Source organism: Panulirus ornatus, chromosome 10 (assembly GCF_036320965.1).
Source record: "Panulirus ornatus isolate Po-2019 chromosome 10, ASM3632096v1, whole genome shotgun sequence".
NCBI classification, from domain to species: domain Eukaryota; kingdom Metazoa; phylum Arthropoda; class Malacostraca; order Decapoda; family Palinuridae; genus Panulirus; species Panulirus ornatus.
Window position 1 is genome coordinate 8,584,725 of NC_092233.1, and position 17,776 is coordinate 8,602,500.

The 17,776-nt window shown below is 39.6% G+C and overlaps 1 protein-coding gene across 3 annotated transcripts in view; it reads left to right on the forward strand.

Moving 5' to 3' along the window:
- Positions 1 to 17,776, forward strand: part of pds5 (cohesin associated factor B pds5) — a 221,918-nt gene that overhangs the window by 102,298 nt on the left and 101,844 nt on the right. For all 3 annotated transcript variants that reach the window (XM_071665508.1, XM_071665507.1, XM_071665509.1), the window contains exons 10-11: positions 2,913 to 3,064; positions 10,150 to 10,534. In XM_071665508.1, the coding sequence (XP_071521609.1) occupies positions 2,913 to 3,064; positions 10,150 to 10,534 (537 nt within the window). The remainder of the gene's footprint in view (positions 1 to 2,912; positions 3,065 to 10,149; positions 10,535 to 17,776) is intronic.

A 17,776-nucleotide genomic window follows, 5' to 3' on the forward strand; every position in this document is an offset into this window, starting at 1 on the left:
GGAACCATGGAAGCGGAAGTGAATTATAGGGTGGGGGAGGGGGCGAAAATTCTGGGAGCCTTGAAGAATGTGTGGAAGTCGAGAACATTATCTCGGAAAGCAAAAATGTGTATGTTTGAAGGAATAGTGGTTCCAACAATGTTGTATGGTTGCGAGGCGTGGGCTATGGATAGAGTTGTGCAGAGGAGGGTGGATGTGCTGGAAATGAGATGTTTGAGGACAATATATGGTGTGAGGTGGTTTGATCGATTAAGTAATGTAAGGGTAAGAGAGATGTATGGAAACAAAAAGAGTGTGGTTGAGAGAGCAGAAGAGGGTGTTTTGAAATGGTTTGGTCACATGGAGAGAATGAGTGAGGAAAGATTGACCAAGAGGATATATGTGTCAGAGGTGGTGGGAATGAGGAGAAGTGTGAGACCAAATTGAAGGTGGAAAGATGGAGTGAAAAAGATTTTGAGTGATCAGGGCCTGAACATGCAGGGGGGTGAAAGGCATGCAAGGAATAGAGTGAATTGGAACGATGTGGTATACCGGGGTCGACGTGCTGTCAATGGATTGAACCAGGGCATGTGAAGTGTCTGGGGTAAACCATGGAAAGTTGTGTGGGGCCTGGATGTGGAAAGGGAGCTGTGGTTTCGGTGCATTATTACATGACAGCTAGAGACTGAGTGTGAACGAATGGGGCCTTTGTTGTCTTTTCCTAGCGCTACCTCGCACTCATGAGGGGGGAGGGGGATGTTATTCCATGTGTGGCGAGGTGGCGATGGGAATAAATAAAGGCAGACAGTATGAATTATGTACATGTGTGTATATGTATATATCTGTGTGTGTATATATATGTGTACATTGAGATGTATAGGTATGTATATTTGCGTGTGTGGATGTGTATGTATATACATGTGTATGTGGGTGGGTTGGGCCATTCTTTTGTCTGTTTCCTTGCGCTACCTTGCTAACGCAGGAGACAGCGACAAAGCAAAATAAATATAAAATAAATATTTTGTTATTTTTGTAGTGTTAAGATGCTGTGATGTAACTGTAGGGTTATCTGAATATCAGAGGAGTTTCACATTGGTTCCCCCTCTGCCACTTCTAAGTAAAATAACTTGCTTTTGAGGGAAAATTCTCGTATACTTTCCTCTGGTTCTCCCTTGGGAAGGGAGGAGTTCCATCCTTTGCCTTGTGCACTCTTCTTTGTTGCCTTCTACATCATGCAGCACATACATTGATGGTATTATTTCTCCACTGTCCTTTAATTTTGAGTAGACTTATAGGATTCAGGCTGATGAACTGAACTGTTTGAGGGCTGTTTTCAGTGTATGCAGATGAAATACAGGTTGAGTGTCCCTAATCTGAAAAATTCAAAATCAGAAATGCTTCATAATCTGAAACTTTTTGGGCAGTGACATGACGTTACAAGTGGAAAATTCCACACCTGGCCTCCTTTGCCCATGCTGGGCTCTGACGCTTTTTTGGCTCCAGTTTGTTACAAACCATCGCCACTGCCAGACTTATGTGCATTACTCTGTGTTTTTTGCTTATTCTCTGCTCTTTGGTGCAAAGATAGTTTTGAAAATGTCAAAAAGGCCTGTAGGTACACTTATGGGTAACAGTGAATTGTGATAATAGAGATGATGAAGATGACCTTGTTAACTGCAGAAAAAGTGCCCATAGACAAGATAGTGAAAAATGTGTGATGGACTTACTGAAGGACTTGAGTGGCTTGCATTCATAACAGAACAAGAAATCATGTCAGTTTATGAAGTCAAAGAGAGACTTCTAAGATGAAAGCCATTGTTAATGAGGCAGATGACTCTGGAGGAAACATTTAAAAAAAGCCATCCAGCAGAATGCCTCCTCATCCTTAGAGGACCCGTTATATGATCCCTCAACTTCTGATGTTCCTTCTCATGATGATGTCAACAGTGATGCACCCTCCCCCTCAAGTTTCTCAGGCCACATGTAGTTCTAGTGTTTGTTGCTGCATTTATCTTCTTTTTGTAAGCAGAGATTTTTTTTACTTTTTTTTTGAGAAGTGCAAAACATTGTTTTCATGTGAAATTTATATTTCATCTCCACTTAGAATGCCATGTTTGAGTGAAACATGACCACCAGCATTATTACGTTTAAATTTTTCTGTTAGTTTTCAGTACATTTACAACTACCTGTAATTATTTTAAAATGAATGCTTATTTTTTTAAAGAAAACCTAAAAAATAAGTACAGTACTGTAACTTAATCAAAACAGTATCATAGTGAAAACTGAAACCTGCCGTTGTTTGTTGTTTTTATTGTTTAACAACTGATACAGGGATTCTCCTGATGCTACTGTGCTTCTTAGTTACCCTAAACACATTATTTTTCATTGCATTAATGGTATTTCTTATTTTTTTTTTACTGTTAAGTACTTACATGTGAATAAGTGTAAGGAAATGATTGCTTATCAGTAGCATGTAAATTCTGAGGCAGGAATGAAGTTGATGCCAAACTACCACAGATTGTCCACTTGGGTGACTAAGGTTGTGACACCTTAGCTTTCTGATGGTTCATTGTTGTACAAAATTTGTTTCATATGCAAAATTATTGAAAATATATGGATTACCTTCAGGCTATGTCATTTTGTTAAAAGAATCATAAGTGAAAATTTGTCTTTTGAAAGTAAACTTGATTTAGTTCTGACAGTTGAGAACCATTGTTCCCAAAGTTTCTTTAGATCCCTTGTTTCTTTTCAGTGCTGTTAATGGCCATGATCGTTATTGTCATATTTGGTTAGGTGGTGGATAGATACACCAAAATGATTTCTTTCTCTTCAGTAAGAGTAGCATCTAATAGCATTTTAGGATCTTCATGAGATTTCTGAAGAGAAGCTTCCTTGCAGTATGCTGATATTATTTTCTTTGTATTTATTTATAGTTCAAGATTCGCAAAGAAGCTATGTGTGGTTTAGCAATGATATACAAAAAACACCTTAATAGCCCAGATGTTCCTGCTGCAACTCGTCATGCTGTCACGTGGATCAAGGATAAGATTCTCCATGGTTATTATATGACCAGCATGGATGACAGGTGAGAACGTACATTTATTTTCAAAACAAGGGCTTATTTGTACATTTTTTGTGTTGATCCATCAGTGGGTAGAGTCCTTGAGCAACTGAAAGAGTACTTCCCAGATGAGGGGCAAAAATATTTCTCTAATGAAATATAGTGTAACCATAAGGATTCAGTGTCATGGGCTAGCATGTTATATATGAAACTGGCTGTTGCTCATCCACATAGACCCATTTGACATCATGGTACAGTGTTAATTTGTTGACGTGCTGACAGCCAATCTCTTCACCCATCAGCCCAACTTCTCTGTGAACCTGTTGACTGTTTCAAGGGTTTTTATCACTTTGTGGCCTTACGTTTGAGACTTAAAAGATATCGGATATCTGTATCTTTTTCTGTTTGCATTCCATGACACTGCTTTATAAATTCTTTTTTGTTGTTTCAGTGCCCCATAATGTATTAATATGCATGCTTTCTAGGGCCAGCCAGGTGATCATGTTTGTCAGGGTGCTACAGCAGAATGGAGTTTAATATTTTTTCATACTTGATTGCCACTTCCCGAGGTAGCGCTAGGAACAGGTGAAGAAAGGCCTCATTTGTTCACTTCCATTCTACGACAGTCAAGTGTAATGTACTGAATCCAAAGTGTCCTCTCCATAATCAAGTCCCACAGATTTGTTTATGCTTTCTTCAGGCTCTTTCATATACCCTGCTTCAGTCCATTGATAACACTTACCCTCTTTAAGCCATTTCTCCATTTCCTTCTAAATCATGAATGCCTTTCATCCTTCTGCATGTTCAGGTCCCAACCATTCCAAATCTTTTTCACACCATCTTTCCGTCTCCAATTTGGTTCCCCCTTCTGGTCTCCTCCTCTTATCCCACATTTATCCTCTTTATCAACCTCTCCTCACTCATTCTTTCCATATACCCAAACCATTTAAGCACACCCTCTTCAGCTATCCCAACCATACTCATATTACCTCACATCTTACTTTGGTATTACTCAGCTGATCAACACTTCTCAAGCCATGTATTGTCCTCACACATTTGATTTCCAAAACATGCACCCTCCTCCATACATTCTCATACATGCCTAGCATCCATACTACATGGCTGGGACTGCTTTACCTTCAGACATATCCATATTTGCCCATCCAGATAGTGACCATTCTTTCCACAATTCCACAATGCTCTGAAAACCTTTGACACTTTACCCCTCCACTCACCCTGTGACTCACTTCGTCAATGATTTCGTCTGCTGTTATGTCCACTCCCAGGATTCTAAAACACCCCACTTGTGTCTGAGGTTAGCATACATATAAATGAATATTATTATTATTATTATTGATTTTGCTTTGTCGCTGTCTCCTGCGTTAGCGAGGTAGCGCAAGGAAACAGATGAAAGAATGGCCCAACCCACTCACATACACGTGTATATACATACATGTCCACACACGCACATATACATACCTATAGATCTCAATGTATACATATATATACACACACAGACATATACATATATACACATGTACATAATTCATACTGTCTGCCCTTATTCATTCCCATCGCCACCCCGCCACACATGAAATGAAAATCCCTTCCCCCCGCATGTACGTGAGGTAGCGCTACGAAAGGACAACAACATTCAGTCTCTAGCTGTCATGTATAATGCACCGAAACCACAGCTCCCTTTCCACATCCAGGCCCAACTAAACCTTCCATGGTTTACCCCAGACACTTCACATGCCCTGGTTCAATCTGTTAACAGCACGTTGACCCCAGTATACCATATTGTTCCAATTCACTCTATTCCTTGCACGCCTTTCACCCTCCTGCATGTTTAGGCCCTGATCACTCAAAATCTTTTTCACTCCATCTCTCCACCTCCAATTTGGTCTCCCACTTCTCGTTCCTCCACCTCTGACACATATATCCTCTTTGTCAATCTTTCCTCACTCATTCTCTCCATGTGACCAAACCATTTCAAAACACCCTCTTCTGCTCTCTCAACCACTCTCTTTTTATTACCACACATCTCTCTTACCCTTTCATTACACTTGATCAAACCACCTCACACCACATATTGCCCTCAAACATCTCATTTCCAGCACATCCACCCTCCTCCGCACAACCCTATATATAGCCCACGCCTCGCAACCATATAACATTGTTGGAACCACTATTCCTTCAAACATACCCATTTTTGCTTTCCAAGATAATGTTCTCGACTTCATCACATTCTTTAATGCTCCCAGAACTTTCACCCCTTCCCCCACCCTATGATTCACTTTTGCTTCCGTGGTTCCATCCGCTGCCAAATCCACTCCCAGATATCTAAAACACTTCACTTCCTCCAGTTTTTCTCCATTCAAACTTACCTCCCAATTGACTTGTCCCTCAACTCTACTGTACCTAATAACCTTGCTCTTATTCACATTTACTCTCAGCTTTCTTCTTTCACAAACTTTACCAAACTCAGTCACCAGCTTCTGCAGTTTCTCACTTGAGTCAGCCACCAGCACTGTATCATCAGTGAACAACAACTGACTCACTTCCCAAGCTCTCTCCTCCACAACAGACTGCATACTTGCCCTGACCCTCTTTCCAAAACTCTTGCACTCACCTCCCTAAAAACCCCCATCCATAAACAAATTAAGCAACCATCACGCACCCCTGCCGCAAACCAACATTCACTGAGAAGCAATCACTTTCCTCTCTTCCTACACGTACACATGCCTTACGTCCTCGATAAAAACTTTTTACTGCTTCTAACAACTTGCCTCCCACACCATATATTCTTAATACCTTCCACAGAGCATCACTATCTGCTGTATCATATGCCTTCTCCAGATCCATAAATGCTACATACAAATCCATTTGCTTTTCTAAGTATTTCTCACATACATTCTTCAAAGCAAACACCTGATTCACACATCCTCTACCACTTCTGAAACCACACTGCTCTTCCCCAGTCTGATGCACTGTATATGCCTTCACCCTCTCAATCAGTACCCTCCCATATAATTTACCAGGAATACTCAACAAACTTATACCTCTGTAATTTGAGCACTCACTTTTATCCCCTTTGTCTTTGTACAGTGGCACTATGCAAGCATTCCTCCAATCTTCAGGCACCTTGCCATGAGTCATACATACATTGAATAACCTTACCAACCAGAAAGCCACCCCTTTTTTTAATAAATTCCACTGCAATACCATCTAAACCTGCTGCCTTGCTGGCTTTTATGTTCTGCAATGCTTTTACCACCTCTTCTCTGTTTGCCAAATCATTCTCCCTAACCCTCTCACTTTGCACACCACCTCGACCAAAACACCCTATATCTGCCACTCTATCATCAAACACATTCAACAAACCTTCAAAATACTCTCTCCATCTCCTTCTCACATCACCACTACTTGTTATCACCTCCCCATTAGCCCCCTTCACTGAAGTTCCCATTGATTCCTTGTCTTACGCACTTTATTTACCTCCTTCCAGACCATCTTTTTATTCTACCTAAAATCTAATGATACTCTCGTACCCCAACTCTCATTTGCCCTTGTGTGTGGGAGGCAAGTTGTTAGAAGCAGTGAAAAGTTTTTATTGAGGATGTAAGGCATGTGCATGTGTAGGAAGAGAGGAAAGTGATTGCTTCTTAGTCAATGTTGGTTTGCGGCAGGGGTGCATGATGTCTCCATGGTTGTTTAATTTGTTTATGGATGGGGTTGTTAGGGAGGTGAATGCAAGAGTTTTGGAAAGAGGGGCAAGTATGCAGTCTGTTGTGGATGAGAGAACTTGGGTAGTGAGTTAGTTGCTGTTCGCTGATGATACAGCGCTGGTGGCTGATTTGTGTGAGAAACTGCAGAAGCTGGTGACTGAGTTTGGTAAAGTTTGTGAAAGAAGAAAGTTGCGAGTAAATGTGAATAAGAGCATGGTTATTAGGTACAGTAGAGTTGAGGGACAAGGCAATTGGGAGGTAAGTTTGAATGGAGAAAAACTGGAGGAAGTGAAGTGTTTTAGATATCTGGGAGTGGATTTGGCTACGGATGGAACCATGGAAGTGGAAGTGAATCATAGGGTGGGGAAGGGGGTGAAAGTTCTGGGAGTGTTAAAGAATGTGTGGAAGTTGAGAACATTATCTCAGAAAGCAAAAATGGGTATGTTTGAAGGAATAGTGGTTCCAACATGTTATATGGTTGCGAGGCGTGGGCTATAGATAGGGTTGTGCGGAGGAGGGTGGATGTGCTGAAAATGAGATGTTTGAGGACAATATGTGGTGTAAGGTGGTTTGATTGAGTAAGTAATGATAGGGTAAGAGAGATGTGTGGTAATAAAAAGAGTGTGGTTGAGATAGCATAAGAGGGTGTTTTGAAATTGTTTGGTCACTTGAAGAGAATGAGTGGGGAAAGATTGACCAAGAGGATATATGTGTCAGAGGTGGAGGGAACGAGGGGAAGTGGGAGACCAAATTGGAGGTGGAAGGATGGAGTGAAAAAGATTTTGAGTGATTGGGGCCTGAACATGCAGGAGGGTGAAAGGCATGCAAGGAATAGAGTGAATTGTAACGATGTGGTATACCGGGGTTGACGTGCTGTCAATGGATTGAACCAGGGTGTGTGAAGCATCTGGGGTAAACTATGGAAAGTTCTGTGGGGCATGGATGTGGAAAGGGAGCTGTGGTTTCGGTGCATTATTCATGACAGCTAGAGACTGAGTGTGAATGAATGTGGCCTTTGTTGTCTTTTCCTTGCGCTACCTCGCACACATGCAGGGGGAGGGGGTTGTTATTTCATGTGTGGCGGGGTGGCGATTGGAATGAATAAAAGCAGACTATGAATTATGTACATGTGTATATATGTATATGTCTGTGTGTGTATATATATATGTATACGTTGAGATGTATAGGTATGTATATTTGCGTGTGTGGATGTGTATGTATATACATGTGTATGTGGGTGGGTTGGGCCATTCTTTGGTCTGTTTCCTTGCGCTACCTCGCTAATGCGGGAGACAGCGACAAAGCAAAATTATAATAATAAATAAAATGTTTTACTTTGAATGAGGTGAGGTATTTTTTCTTTGGCAGGATTGTTAACATATGGAATGATTTACCATTTAGAGTAGTTGAAAGCTATACCACAAATATATTCCACAATCACAAACAGCCTCTTTAGGACCTCTTGGTCTGTTGCTGTTTGAAGTCAGTTGAATTCAAATATATTTGGGTTATGATTGTGAATTGCACCAAAGCACTCTGTCAGTTTCTTGCTCCTGATTGGAAGGCAGCATCAAAGCAGCAGGAGCCCCATAAAAGGGATCCTTGAATAGTATGATTAATTATTAATAGAAAACTGAAGATTTATATATTGTTAGAAACTATTGTAAAGTGCATTGGAAATGTATTTTCCTCACTCAGCTGGATAAGTGTTGAATTGATAGACAGTCATATCTATTTGTGTTCAAGACTGAATCTGTATTCTTTTTTAGTAGAAAGAGTCCTGGCAATAATATCAAATATTATTTTGTCACCTCTATGTCTTGTGATATCATTGATAGTCTGTTAACAGATTTATTATTTTTTTTTTCTATTTTTTTATACCATGAATGTTTATGAGATCCAGACACTTGTTTTACCTTTTGATTTGTATTTAGTCTGAAGGTCAGCATTTCAAAGTATTGTTTTTAGAATATTAATGCAATTGTTTGTTTACTAGCAGCATCTTAAGCTTTCAACATAGAACAGGTTTTAGTTTTGCTGATATTGATTATTTGTAATATTGCATCAGATAATGTCCCCTAAAATTGTCTTCTTATTCCTTTGTATTTCTATAGAATTGTTTCTTGTATAAATGTATTATAACTAGAGTGAGGTAATACCTTATATGTTTGATAGCCCATATTCTGTTTAACTATTCCAATAGTACTTATGAGGCTTTTTGAGATAGTGGATAAGCAAGTGCCAGCCTTGAAGCTATTTTATCATTTTACCACTTGATTCTACCAATAGTAATCTTAGTTTGGCAGGTTCAGAGAATTGGTTTTAAGTTTCTGAGACCCACTTCTGAAGCTTGATGGGATAAGCTGGGATATATGAGGCATTAAGATTAACAGTCTTGAGAGTGTGGAATTTAAATTTTTGATAAAGCATCAAAGTATAAGAAAGTGCATTACCTAAAAAGACAAAAATAATCTGTTTTTTGAAGGTATTTTGTTGCTTATTAAAGGAGAAATACAAATGAAAGGATAATATGTTCCCAAAAGTGTCCATGAAATTAATGTTCTGTACATACATTATTATTAAAAGAAGTACATGGGTATTTTTTTTAGAATATCTAATACTACTTTTTGCATAAGACTAGGCTACATTTTGCTTTCAAATTGACCTAATTTGCAAACTACTACTACAGGAGTGTTTGCAAAAACAGCAAGCATAATAAAGTACACATGCGTTGGGTTTAGAACTGGACGGGAGGGCTTAGCATGATGCTCAATGGCTGAGAAAGTCACAAGCATGCTGCCATGGTGCTGATTGGTTCCTGACACTGGCAGGCTCAGATTTGCTGGGCTTTCAGTTCCTGTATTTTCTGGCTTGAAGGCATAGTCAATCACCTGTTCTAGATTCACTGAAATTCCAAAATGACTTTGATGAACCAGCCATATTAATGCATTTTCACTTGATGGTAGATGATTCTGGTATTATGGAAAGCAGATTTTGGGCTGATGGTGGGCTCATTGCTGTAGTGCTGAATGCCTTATATATACATCATCCCTACCATCCCAGAATGTATTATCGCTTGATAAATGCATTTTGATTTTGAATACCATGAGGAGTTAGAGGGAAGATATAATGATATTTTAGCTAGGCATTTTAATATTATTGTGACCTGTATGTATTTTATCATTTTACTGTTTTCTTTATTGGTTCAGAATTGATGATATGACCATACTTAGTTGTGAGAAAAATCCTGCACTGCGTTATCTTAATGCAACTTAGGCAGAAGCTTGAGACCTGTAGGATCTTTGGCTTGTTTTGTTTAAGCAAAGGGAGGTGATTTAGAGTATGAGTCTTTAGGTAATTAAAACTTTTGCTTTTCTGCAGATTGCTTGTGGAACGTCTTCTAAATACATGTTTGGTACCCTATCAGCTCCCACCTGAAGACCGTATGAAGAAACTCTTCTACCTATATGCCACTATTGATGACAATGCCACTAAAGCCTTCATAGAGCTTCAGAAACATCAGTTAGCAGTGAGGAAAAATGTTGCAGAGCTTATTGAGCTTCACAGAAAGCCTCAGGATGAGGAGAGAGACCGTGAGATTGCTTACCGACTGGGACACCTCACCAAGTTCCTTCCTGATCCTCTAAAAGTTCAGGAGTTTTTAAGAAAATTTTCCCAACACCTTAATACTGATCCACAACTTTTGTCACTTATGGAAACTGTTGTCAGTCATGATGTATCATGCAAAGATAGTGTTGATGCTGTGGTGAGTGCAAAGTGAAATTTTTATATTACAGTTCAGTGATAAGTGAATTGATTGAAACATACTGTATTCCTTTTGTTTCCTGCAAGCCTTTGAGAGAATCTTTAAGGTCCCCTGGGTTAGCAACCTTTTACCTCCTGCCCATGTATATGTCATTGTATTACTGGACTCCACCTGCTTTTCATGACACTGAGTGAAAAGTTACCTTTTATAAGGATGTATCTTCATTTATCAACTCATACTTACTTGCCTTCATCTATTTCTGTTGCTGCCCCGCCACACAGGAAACAGCATTGCTACCCTCTACTCCAGCGAGATAGTGCCAGGAAAACAGACAAAACGGTCACATTCGTTCACACTCAGTCTCTAGCTGTCATGTGTAATGTACCGAAACCACAGCTCCCTATCCACATCCAGGCCCCACAGACCTTTCCATGCTTTACCCCAGATGTTTCACATACCCTGGTTCAGTCCATTGACAGCACGTCAACCCTGGTATACCACATTATTCCAATTGACTCTATTCCTTGCATGCCCCTAACCCTCCTGTATGTTTAGGCCCCAGTCGCTAAAAATCTTTTTCACTCCATCCTTCCACCTTCAATTTGGTCTCGCTTTTCCTTGTCCCCTTAACTCCTGACACATATATCCTCTTTGTCAATCTTTCCTCACTCATTTTCGACATATGTCCAAACCATTTCAATACTCCCTCTTCTGCTCTCTCAACCATACTCTTTTTATTTCCACACATCTCTTACCCTTTCATTATTTACTTGATCACACCACCTCACACCACATATTCTCCTCAAGCATTTCATTTCCAACACATCCACCTTCCTCCATACAACCCTATCTACAACCCATGCCTCACAACCATATGATATTGTTGGAACTACTATTCCTTCAAACATACCCATTATTTCTCTCTGAGATAATGTTCTCTCCTTCAACACATTCTTCATCTCACAGAACCTTTGCCCCCTCCCCCACCCTGCGACTCTTTTCAGCTTCCATGGTTCCATCTGCTGCTAAGTCCACTCCCAGATATCTAAAACACTTTACTTCCTCCAATTTTTCTCCATTCACACTTACATTCCAGTTAACTTGTTCCTTAACTTATTGAATTTAATGACCTTGCTCTTATTAACATTGCAGAGTGTTGCAGTGTGTGTGCATCTTGTGCAGAGAGTACATCCAGGCTGGCTATATTAACATTTATAATTGCTATGGGAAGTGAGTCAGTTGTTGTTCGCCGATGATACAGCGCTGGTGGCTGATTCGGGTGAGAAACTGCAGAAGCTGGTGACTGAGTTTGGTAAAGTGTGTGAAAGAAGAAAGCTGAGAGTGAATGTGAATAAGAGCAAGGTTATTAGGTACAGTAGGGTTGAGGGACAAGTCAATTGGGAGATAAAGTTGAATGGAGAGAAACTGGAGGAAGTGAAGTGTTTTAGATATCTGGGAGTGGATTTGGCAGCAGATGAAGCCATGGAAGCAGAAGTGAGTCACAGGGTAGGTGAGGGGGCGAAGGTTGAAAAATGTGTGGAAGGCGAGAACATTATCTTGGAAAGCAAAATGGGTATGTTTGAAGGAATAGTGGTTCCAACAATGTTGTATGGTTGCGAGGCATGGGCTATAGATAGAGTTGTGCGCAGGAGAGTGGATGTGCTGGAAATGAGATGTTTAAAGAAAATATGTGGTATGAGGTGGTTTGATCGAGTAAGTAATGAAAGGGTGAGAGAGATGTGTGGTAATAAAAAGAGTGTGGTTGAGAGAGCAGAAGAGGGTGTTTCGAAATGGTTTGGTCACATGGAGGGAATGAGTGAGGAAAGATTGACCAAGAGGATATATGTGTCAGAGGTGGAGGGAACGAAGAGAAGTGGGAGACCCAATTGGAGGTGGAAAGATGGAGTGAAAAAGATTTTGAGCGATCAGGTCCTGAACATGCAGGAGGGTGAAAGGCATGCAAAGAATAGAGTGAATTGGAACGATGTGGTATACCGGGGTCGACGTGCTGTCAATGGATTGAACCAGGGCATGTGAAGCATCTGGGGTAAACCATAGAAAGTTTTGTGGGGCCTGGATGTGGAAAGGGAGCTGTGGTTTCGGTGCAATATACATGACAGCTAGAGACTGAGTGTGAACGAAAGTGGCCTTTGTTGTCTATTCGTAGCGCTATCTCACGCACATGCGGGGGGAGGGAGTTGTCATTTCATGTGTGGCGGGATGGCAACAGGAATGACTAAAGGCAGCAAGTATGAATTGTGTACCTGTGTATATATGTATGTGTCTGTGTATGTATATATGTGTATACGTTGAAATGTATAGGTATGTATATGTGCGTGTGTGGATGTGTAGGTCTATACATATGTATGTGGGTGGGTTGGGCCATTATTTTGTCTGTTTCCTTGCGCTACCTCGCTAACGCGGGAGACAGCGATAAAGTATGATAAGAATAATGATGATAATAATTGCTATCTAGAACTACTTTTGAGATGTAGGAAAATACTATGCTAAATCTTAATGAGTTCTTTCTAGCAGGTTTACAAATGACTATAGATATGGTTATGTGATGAAAATTTTTTATCTCTGAGCTGCACCAGCTAATGGCTTTGTGGAAAAGTACAGTTTCAGATGTTACTTCTTAGAATTTAAGCCAAAACTAATTTTCAGTGTAAATTGTCTTACCTTGTAAATAGCATCCATATACAAAAGCATTGCACCAGGTTATATCAAATGAAGGTGAGAAGTGCATTATGTGTATTGTAAGATATACATGAAGGAATCATGATGTAATTTGACATGATAATTGTATGTTGATGTACTGAAGTGCATAATGGTAAGTCCTAGTAGAGGTACATGTTGTGGCACTGTAATATGAAGTGTGAAATATAATGAATGGAGTCCTCACTGCAACATTCCAGTTCATGTATATCACTTGCATATATTTAATAATTTTAAGTGGCTCAGTTTTCAAGTCTTTTTGTTCTATTGATTTTTCTTTGGAAATTATGAAGGTGTGTATTGTTAGATACAGTTAGTTGCAAACATGATATTGAAGAGTGATCATTAGTGGAATATTCCTTCAGGAAAGTTAAATGAGTTTTATTCTTACTGCGTGATGAAGAATATCAGACTTTCACTTGATAGGAAGTTCACTGTTTCATCTGATACATTATTAAGCATTTATTTCAGTGGATTCTGATCTTCCCTTGTGCTAGCTTTTAGCTTCCTCCGTGCCTTCAGTCTCTCGGATTATTTTACATCCAGATATATAGCGTCTTAACTCACTGCTCCAGCAAACTCCTTGAAAAATCAGTTGATGATATTTCAAAAGATTGCTTGTATGTGAAGAGGAGAAATGCCATTAATTCTTCTATCTCATCTGTATATTTGAATTCTTTGTTTTGATATGAATCTATGTTTTGAGATATCAGACATAATTTTTTCAAGGTATCTTGGTGTTTGACAATTGTTTTACTTAAGAATGGGACAATTGAGACTTTTATTTGGTTTTAGGAATATTATAGTGTCAAATCTAGTGAAAGGATGGATTGAATTATGGCTTAGATCTTAGTAAGTCAGAGTATGAACTAAGGGGCAATAGTGTTTAATGTTGTAACTCTGTCTAGGATGGAATGCTTTTTTTTCAAATTGCAGTGTTACTTCACAAACCTAGACACTTTAAAAGCCAGATTCACCCATAACTTGGATATTTTGAAGACCCTCTGGGTGTCTTATGTTATGGGGTGAGGCATTCAGGGGTATGGAATTTTTATCTTTGGTGCATTGCTGCTACACAGCTTGTTCTTTCATAAAACTGAATGTAACTGGCTAACACATGTAAGCAGGGATCTGATTGACCAGAGATGTTTTTATCGGTCCAGTCGAACTTAGTTTCATTGCGTGCAGATCTCTATAACCTTTACCAGGGAATTATTTAAATTTAGTGAGCTTTTATTGTGATTTTTTATATTAATGCAGTGTAGGAATGCAGAGTATTGATACAATTGTTGATTTGTGAGGAAAATTAGCCTCATCCCCTGAAATGGGATGACCCCACCATAAAACAACAAGAAATCATCAGTCCCAGGTATTCTGAGTTTTGTACTTGATGCTTGTTCAGCAGTGTACCATTAATATCTAGTGTTTCTTAGCTATGTGTATTTATAGGCCAAAATAGAGTATGGGTATACTATGTTTTAGATCTAGTCATTGTATTTAGGTCAAAATTAATTACTCTGCTGTCCTGTAGTGAAAGGTTTGTGTCCAGGTGACCACGAGCAGAAGATTATGAAAGTTTTGCACTGTGTTCATGCCATGTTAGTGGAAATTCCAGAATTTTTCATAAATTCATCAGGAGTGGAATTATTGTTAAAAATATTTCATTCCTTACGGTGCAGTACTCGTGTAGATTTAATGATTATTTTCTCCACTGGTTTAGATTTTGTTGTTACAATACTGTTATTGCTTTATCCATACTATTTTTGTATATTTGTTCTTTTATTACAAACTTTTAAGTTATTATCGCTTAACTAACATGTAAGAGTATTTGACTTATTCTATTCGTTGATCATATTGATATGGTTAGGTTATGTAATACTTTTTATGGTATGTGGTGATGCATATTTATTACTTTGATAATTGTTTAAGATCAATCAAGTGCACAGAACTATAACACAAAATATGAGATTAGGATTAGCACTTCAGTGGTTGTTAAGTTGCACTCCTTGGGCCCCGGTAGCTGTCTTTTCTTCCTGCCGCATTCACACGTGAACTACTGGCATCATGTCCCCGAACATACAATTTCTCCTTGTCATACTTAACACTTGATGGCACATAACTTACACAGCTCATTCTTCGTAACTGGATTTTCATAAGGTGAGCACTATGGGCTAATCTTGCCTTTTGGCAAAGTGGTTGGAGCAGTAGATAGAAGTTGTAGGTAGGAACTTTTAGGCAGAGCATTAGGTAGAAATTTTGGGTAGAAGTAGTAGGTGGGAGCATTTGATAGAAATAGTCAGGAGGAACATTAGGTGGAAGCATTGGATGGAAATAGTCAGTAGGAACATTAGATGGGAGCATTGGATAGAAATAGTCAGTAAAAACATTAAATAGGAGCCTCTGCCCTCTGCCAGTGGCCTTTTAAGGTTTAGGCACAAAAGGCTAAGAAGTGGCATTGTAGTTCTTTAGTTATGGATGGATAAATAAAACTTAAGTTATGCAAGTTGCACTATTTTTGTGTTTATGGAGGACACACCTTTCACATGCAACATATAAGTTAATGTGAATTAGACAGTTGAGAAATACAGGAATGGGGATGTGCAAAGAAACTGGTTAAGAAAGTCCTCTCCTATACCTGCAGATGGATAGAAATTTACCGAGTTTGTAATGTGACCCAGGGTTGTCGATAAGGAAAACAACTGCCAGTCATTAAGGAAACCAATTACGAGCAGTTGAAGAAAGTTAGGTCAAACTGTTGAGGTGAAAGTATCTTGTCAGAGTTGAAATGTAATAATGTTGATACTTAGGGAAATTTCCTTTGTACTAAAAGAGCCAATTTTAAGCATTACATTGTATGACACACTATTGAAATGTTTCTCCTTGTATGTAATATGATATTGTATCTCTGCTGCTTTTAACTACACTCCCATTTTTATGGAGTGGCTCAGGTGCATACAGCCTCTCACTGTACTCTAACATAAAAGAATTCTTTAGTGAATGAAATAGCTGGTAATGTTTGCCACAGTAGCCTGCAGTGATCTCTGGCTTCTGGCCCCTTTTGACAGCCCTGCATATTTTCATACAATTTTAGTGCAATTTTTGAGTTAACTGTAATCATGGAAATGGCAATGATATTATATGAACGCTACCTCTTAGCAGTGAATTTGGTATAGAATTTTATGTAAATATTAGATTAATTTTTTATTTTTGTTTTTTAAATAATGATATTTAGCTCTCACAAAAGTTTGATAGGGATACAGTGTAGGAAGAGAGGAAAGTGATTGGTTCTCAGTGAATGTAGGTTTGCGGCAGGGGTGTGTGATGTCTCCATGGTTGTTTAATTTGTTTATGGATGGGGTTGTTAGGGAGGTAAATGCAAGAGTTTTGGAAAGAAGGGCAAGTATGAAGTCTGTTGGGGATGAGAGAGCTTGGGAAGTGAGTCAGTTGTTGTTCGCTGATGATACAGTGCTGGTGGCTGATTCATGTGAGAAACTGCAGAAGCTGGTGACTGAGTTTGGTAAAGTGTGTGGAAGAAGAAAGTTAAGAGTAAATGTGAATAAGAGCAAGGTTATTAGGTACAGTAGGGTTGAGGGTCAAGTCAATTGGGAGGTGAGTTTGAATGGAGAAAAACTGGAGGAAGTGAAGTGTTTTAGATATCTGGGAGTGGATCTGGCAGCGGATGGAACCATGGAAGCGGAAGTGGATCATAGGGTGGGGGAGGGGGCGAAAATTCTGGGGGCCTTGAAGAATGTGTGGAAGTCGAGAACATTATCTCGGAAAGCAAAAATGGGTATGTTTGAAGGAATAGTGGTTCCAACAATGTTGTATGGTTGCGAGGCGTGGGCTATGGATAGAGTTGTGCGCAGGAGGATGGATGTGCTGGAAATGAGATGTTTGAGGACAGTGTGTGGTGTGAGGTGGTTTGATCGAGTGAGTAACGTAAGGGTAAGAGAGATGTGTGGAAATAAAAAGAGCGTGGTTGAGAGAGCAGAAGAGGGTGTTTTGAAGTGGTTTGGGCACATGGAGAGGATGAGTGAGGAAAGATTGACAAAGAGGATATATGTGTCGGAGGTGGAGGGAGCAAGGAGAAGAGGGAGACCAAATTGGAGGTGGAAAGATGGAGTGAAAAAGATTTTGTGTGATCGGGGCCTGAACATGCAGGAGGGTGAAAGGAGGGCAAGGAATAGAGTGAATTGGAGCGATGTGGTATACCGGGGTTGACGTGCTGTCAGTGGATTGAATCAAGGCATGTGAAGCGTCTGGGGTAAACCATGGAAAGTTTTGTGGGGCCTGGATGTGGAAAGGGAGCTGTGGTTTCGGTGCATTATACATGACAGCTAGAGACTGAGTGTGAACGAATGTGGCCTTTGTTGTCTATTCGTAGCGCTATCTCACGCACATGCGGGGGAGGGAGTTGTCATTTCATGTGTGGCGGGATGGCAACAGGAATGACTAAAGGCAGCAAGTATGAATTGTGTACCTGTGTATATATGTATGTGTCTGTGTATGTATATATGTGTATAC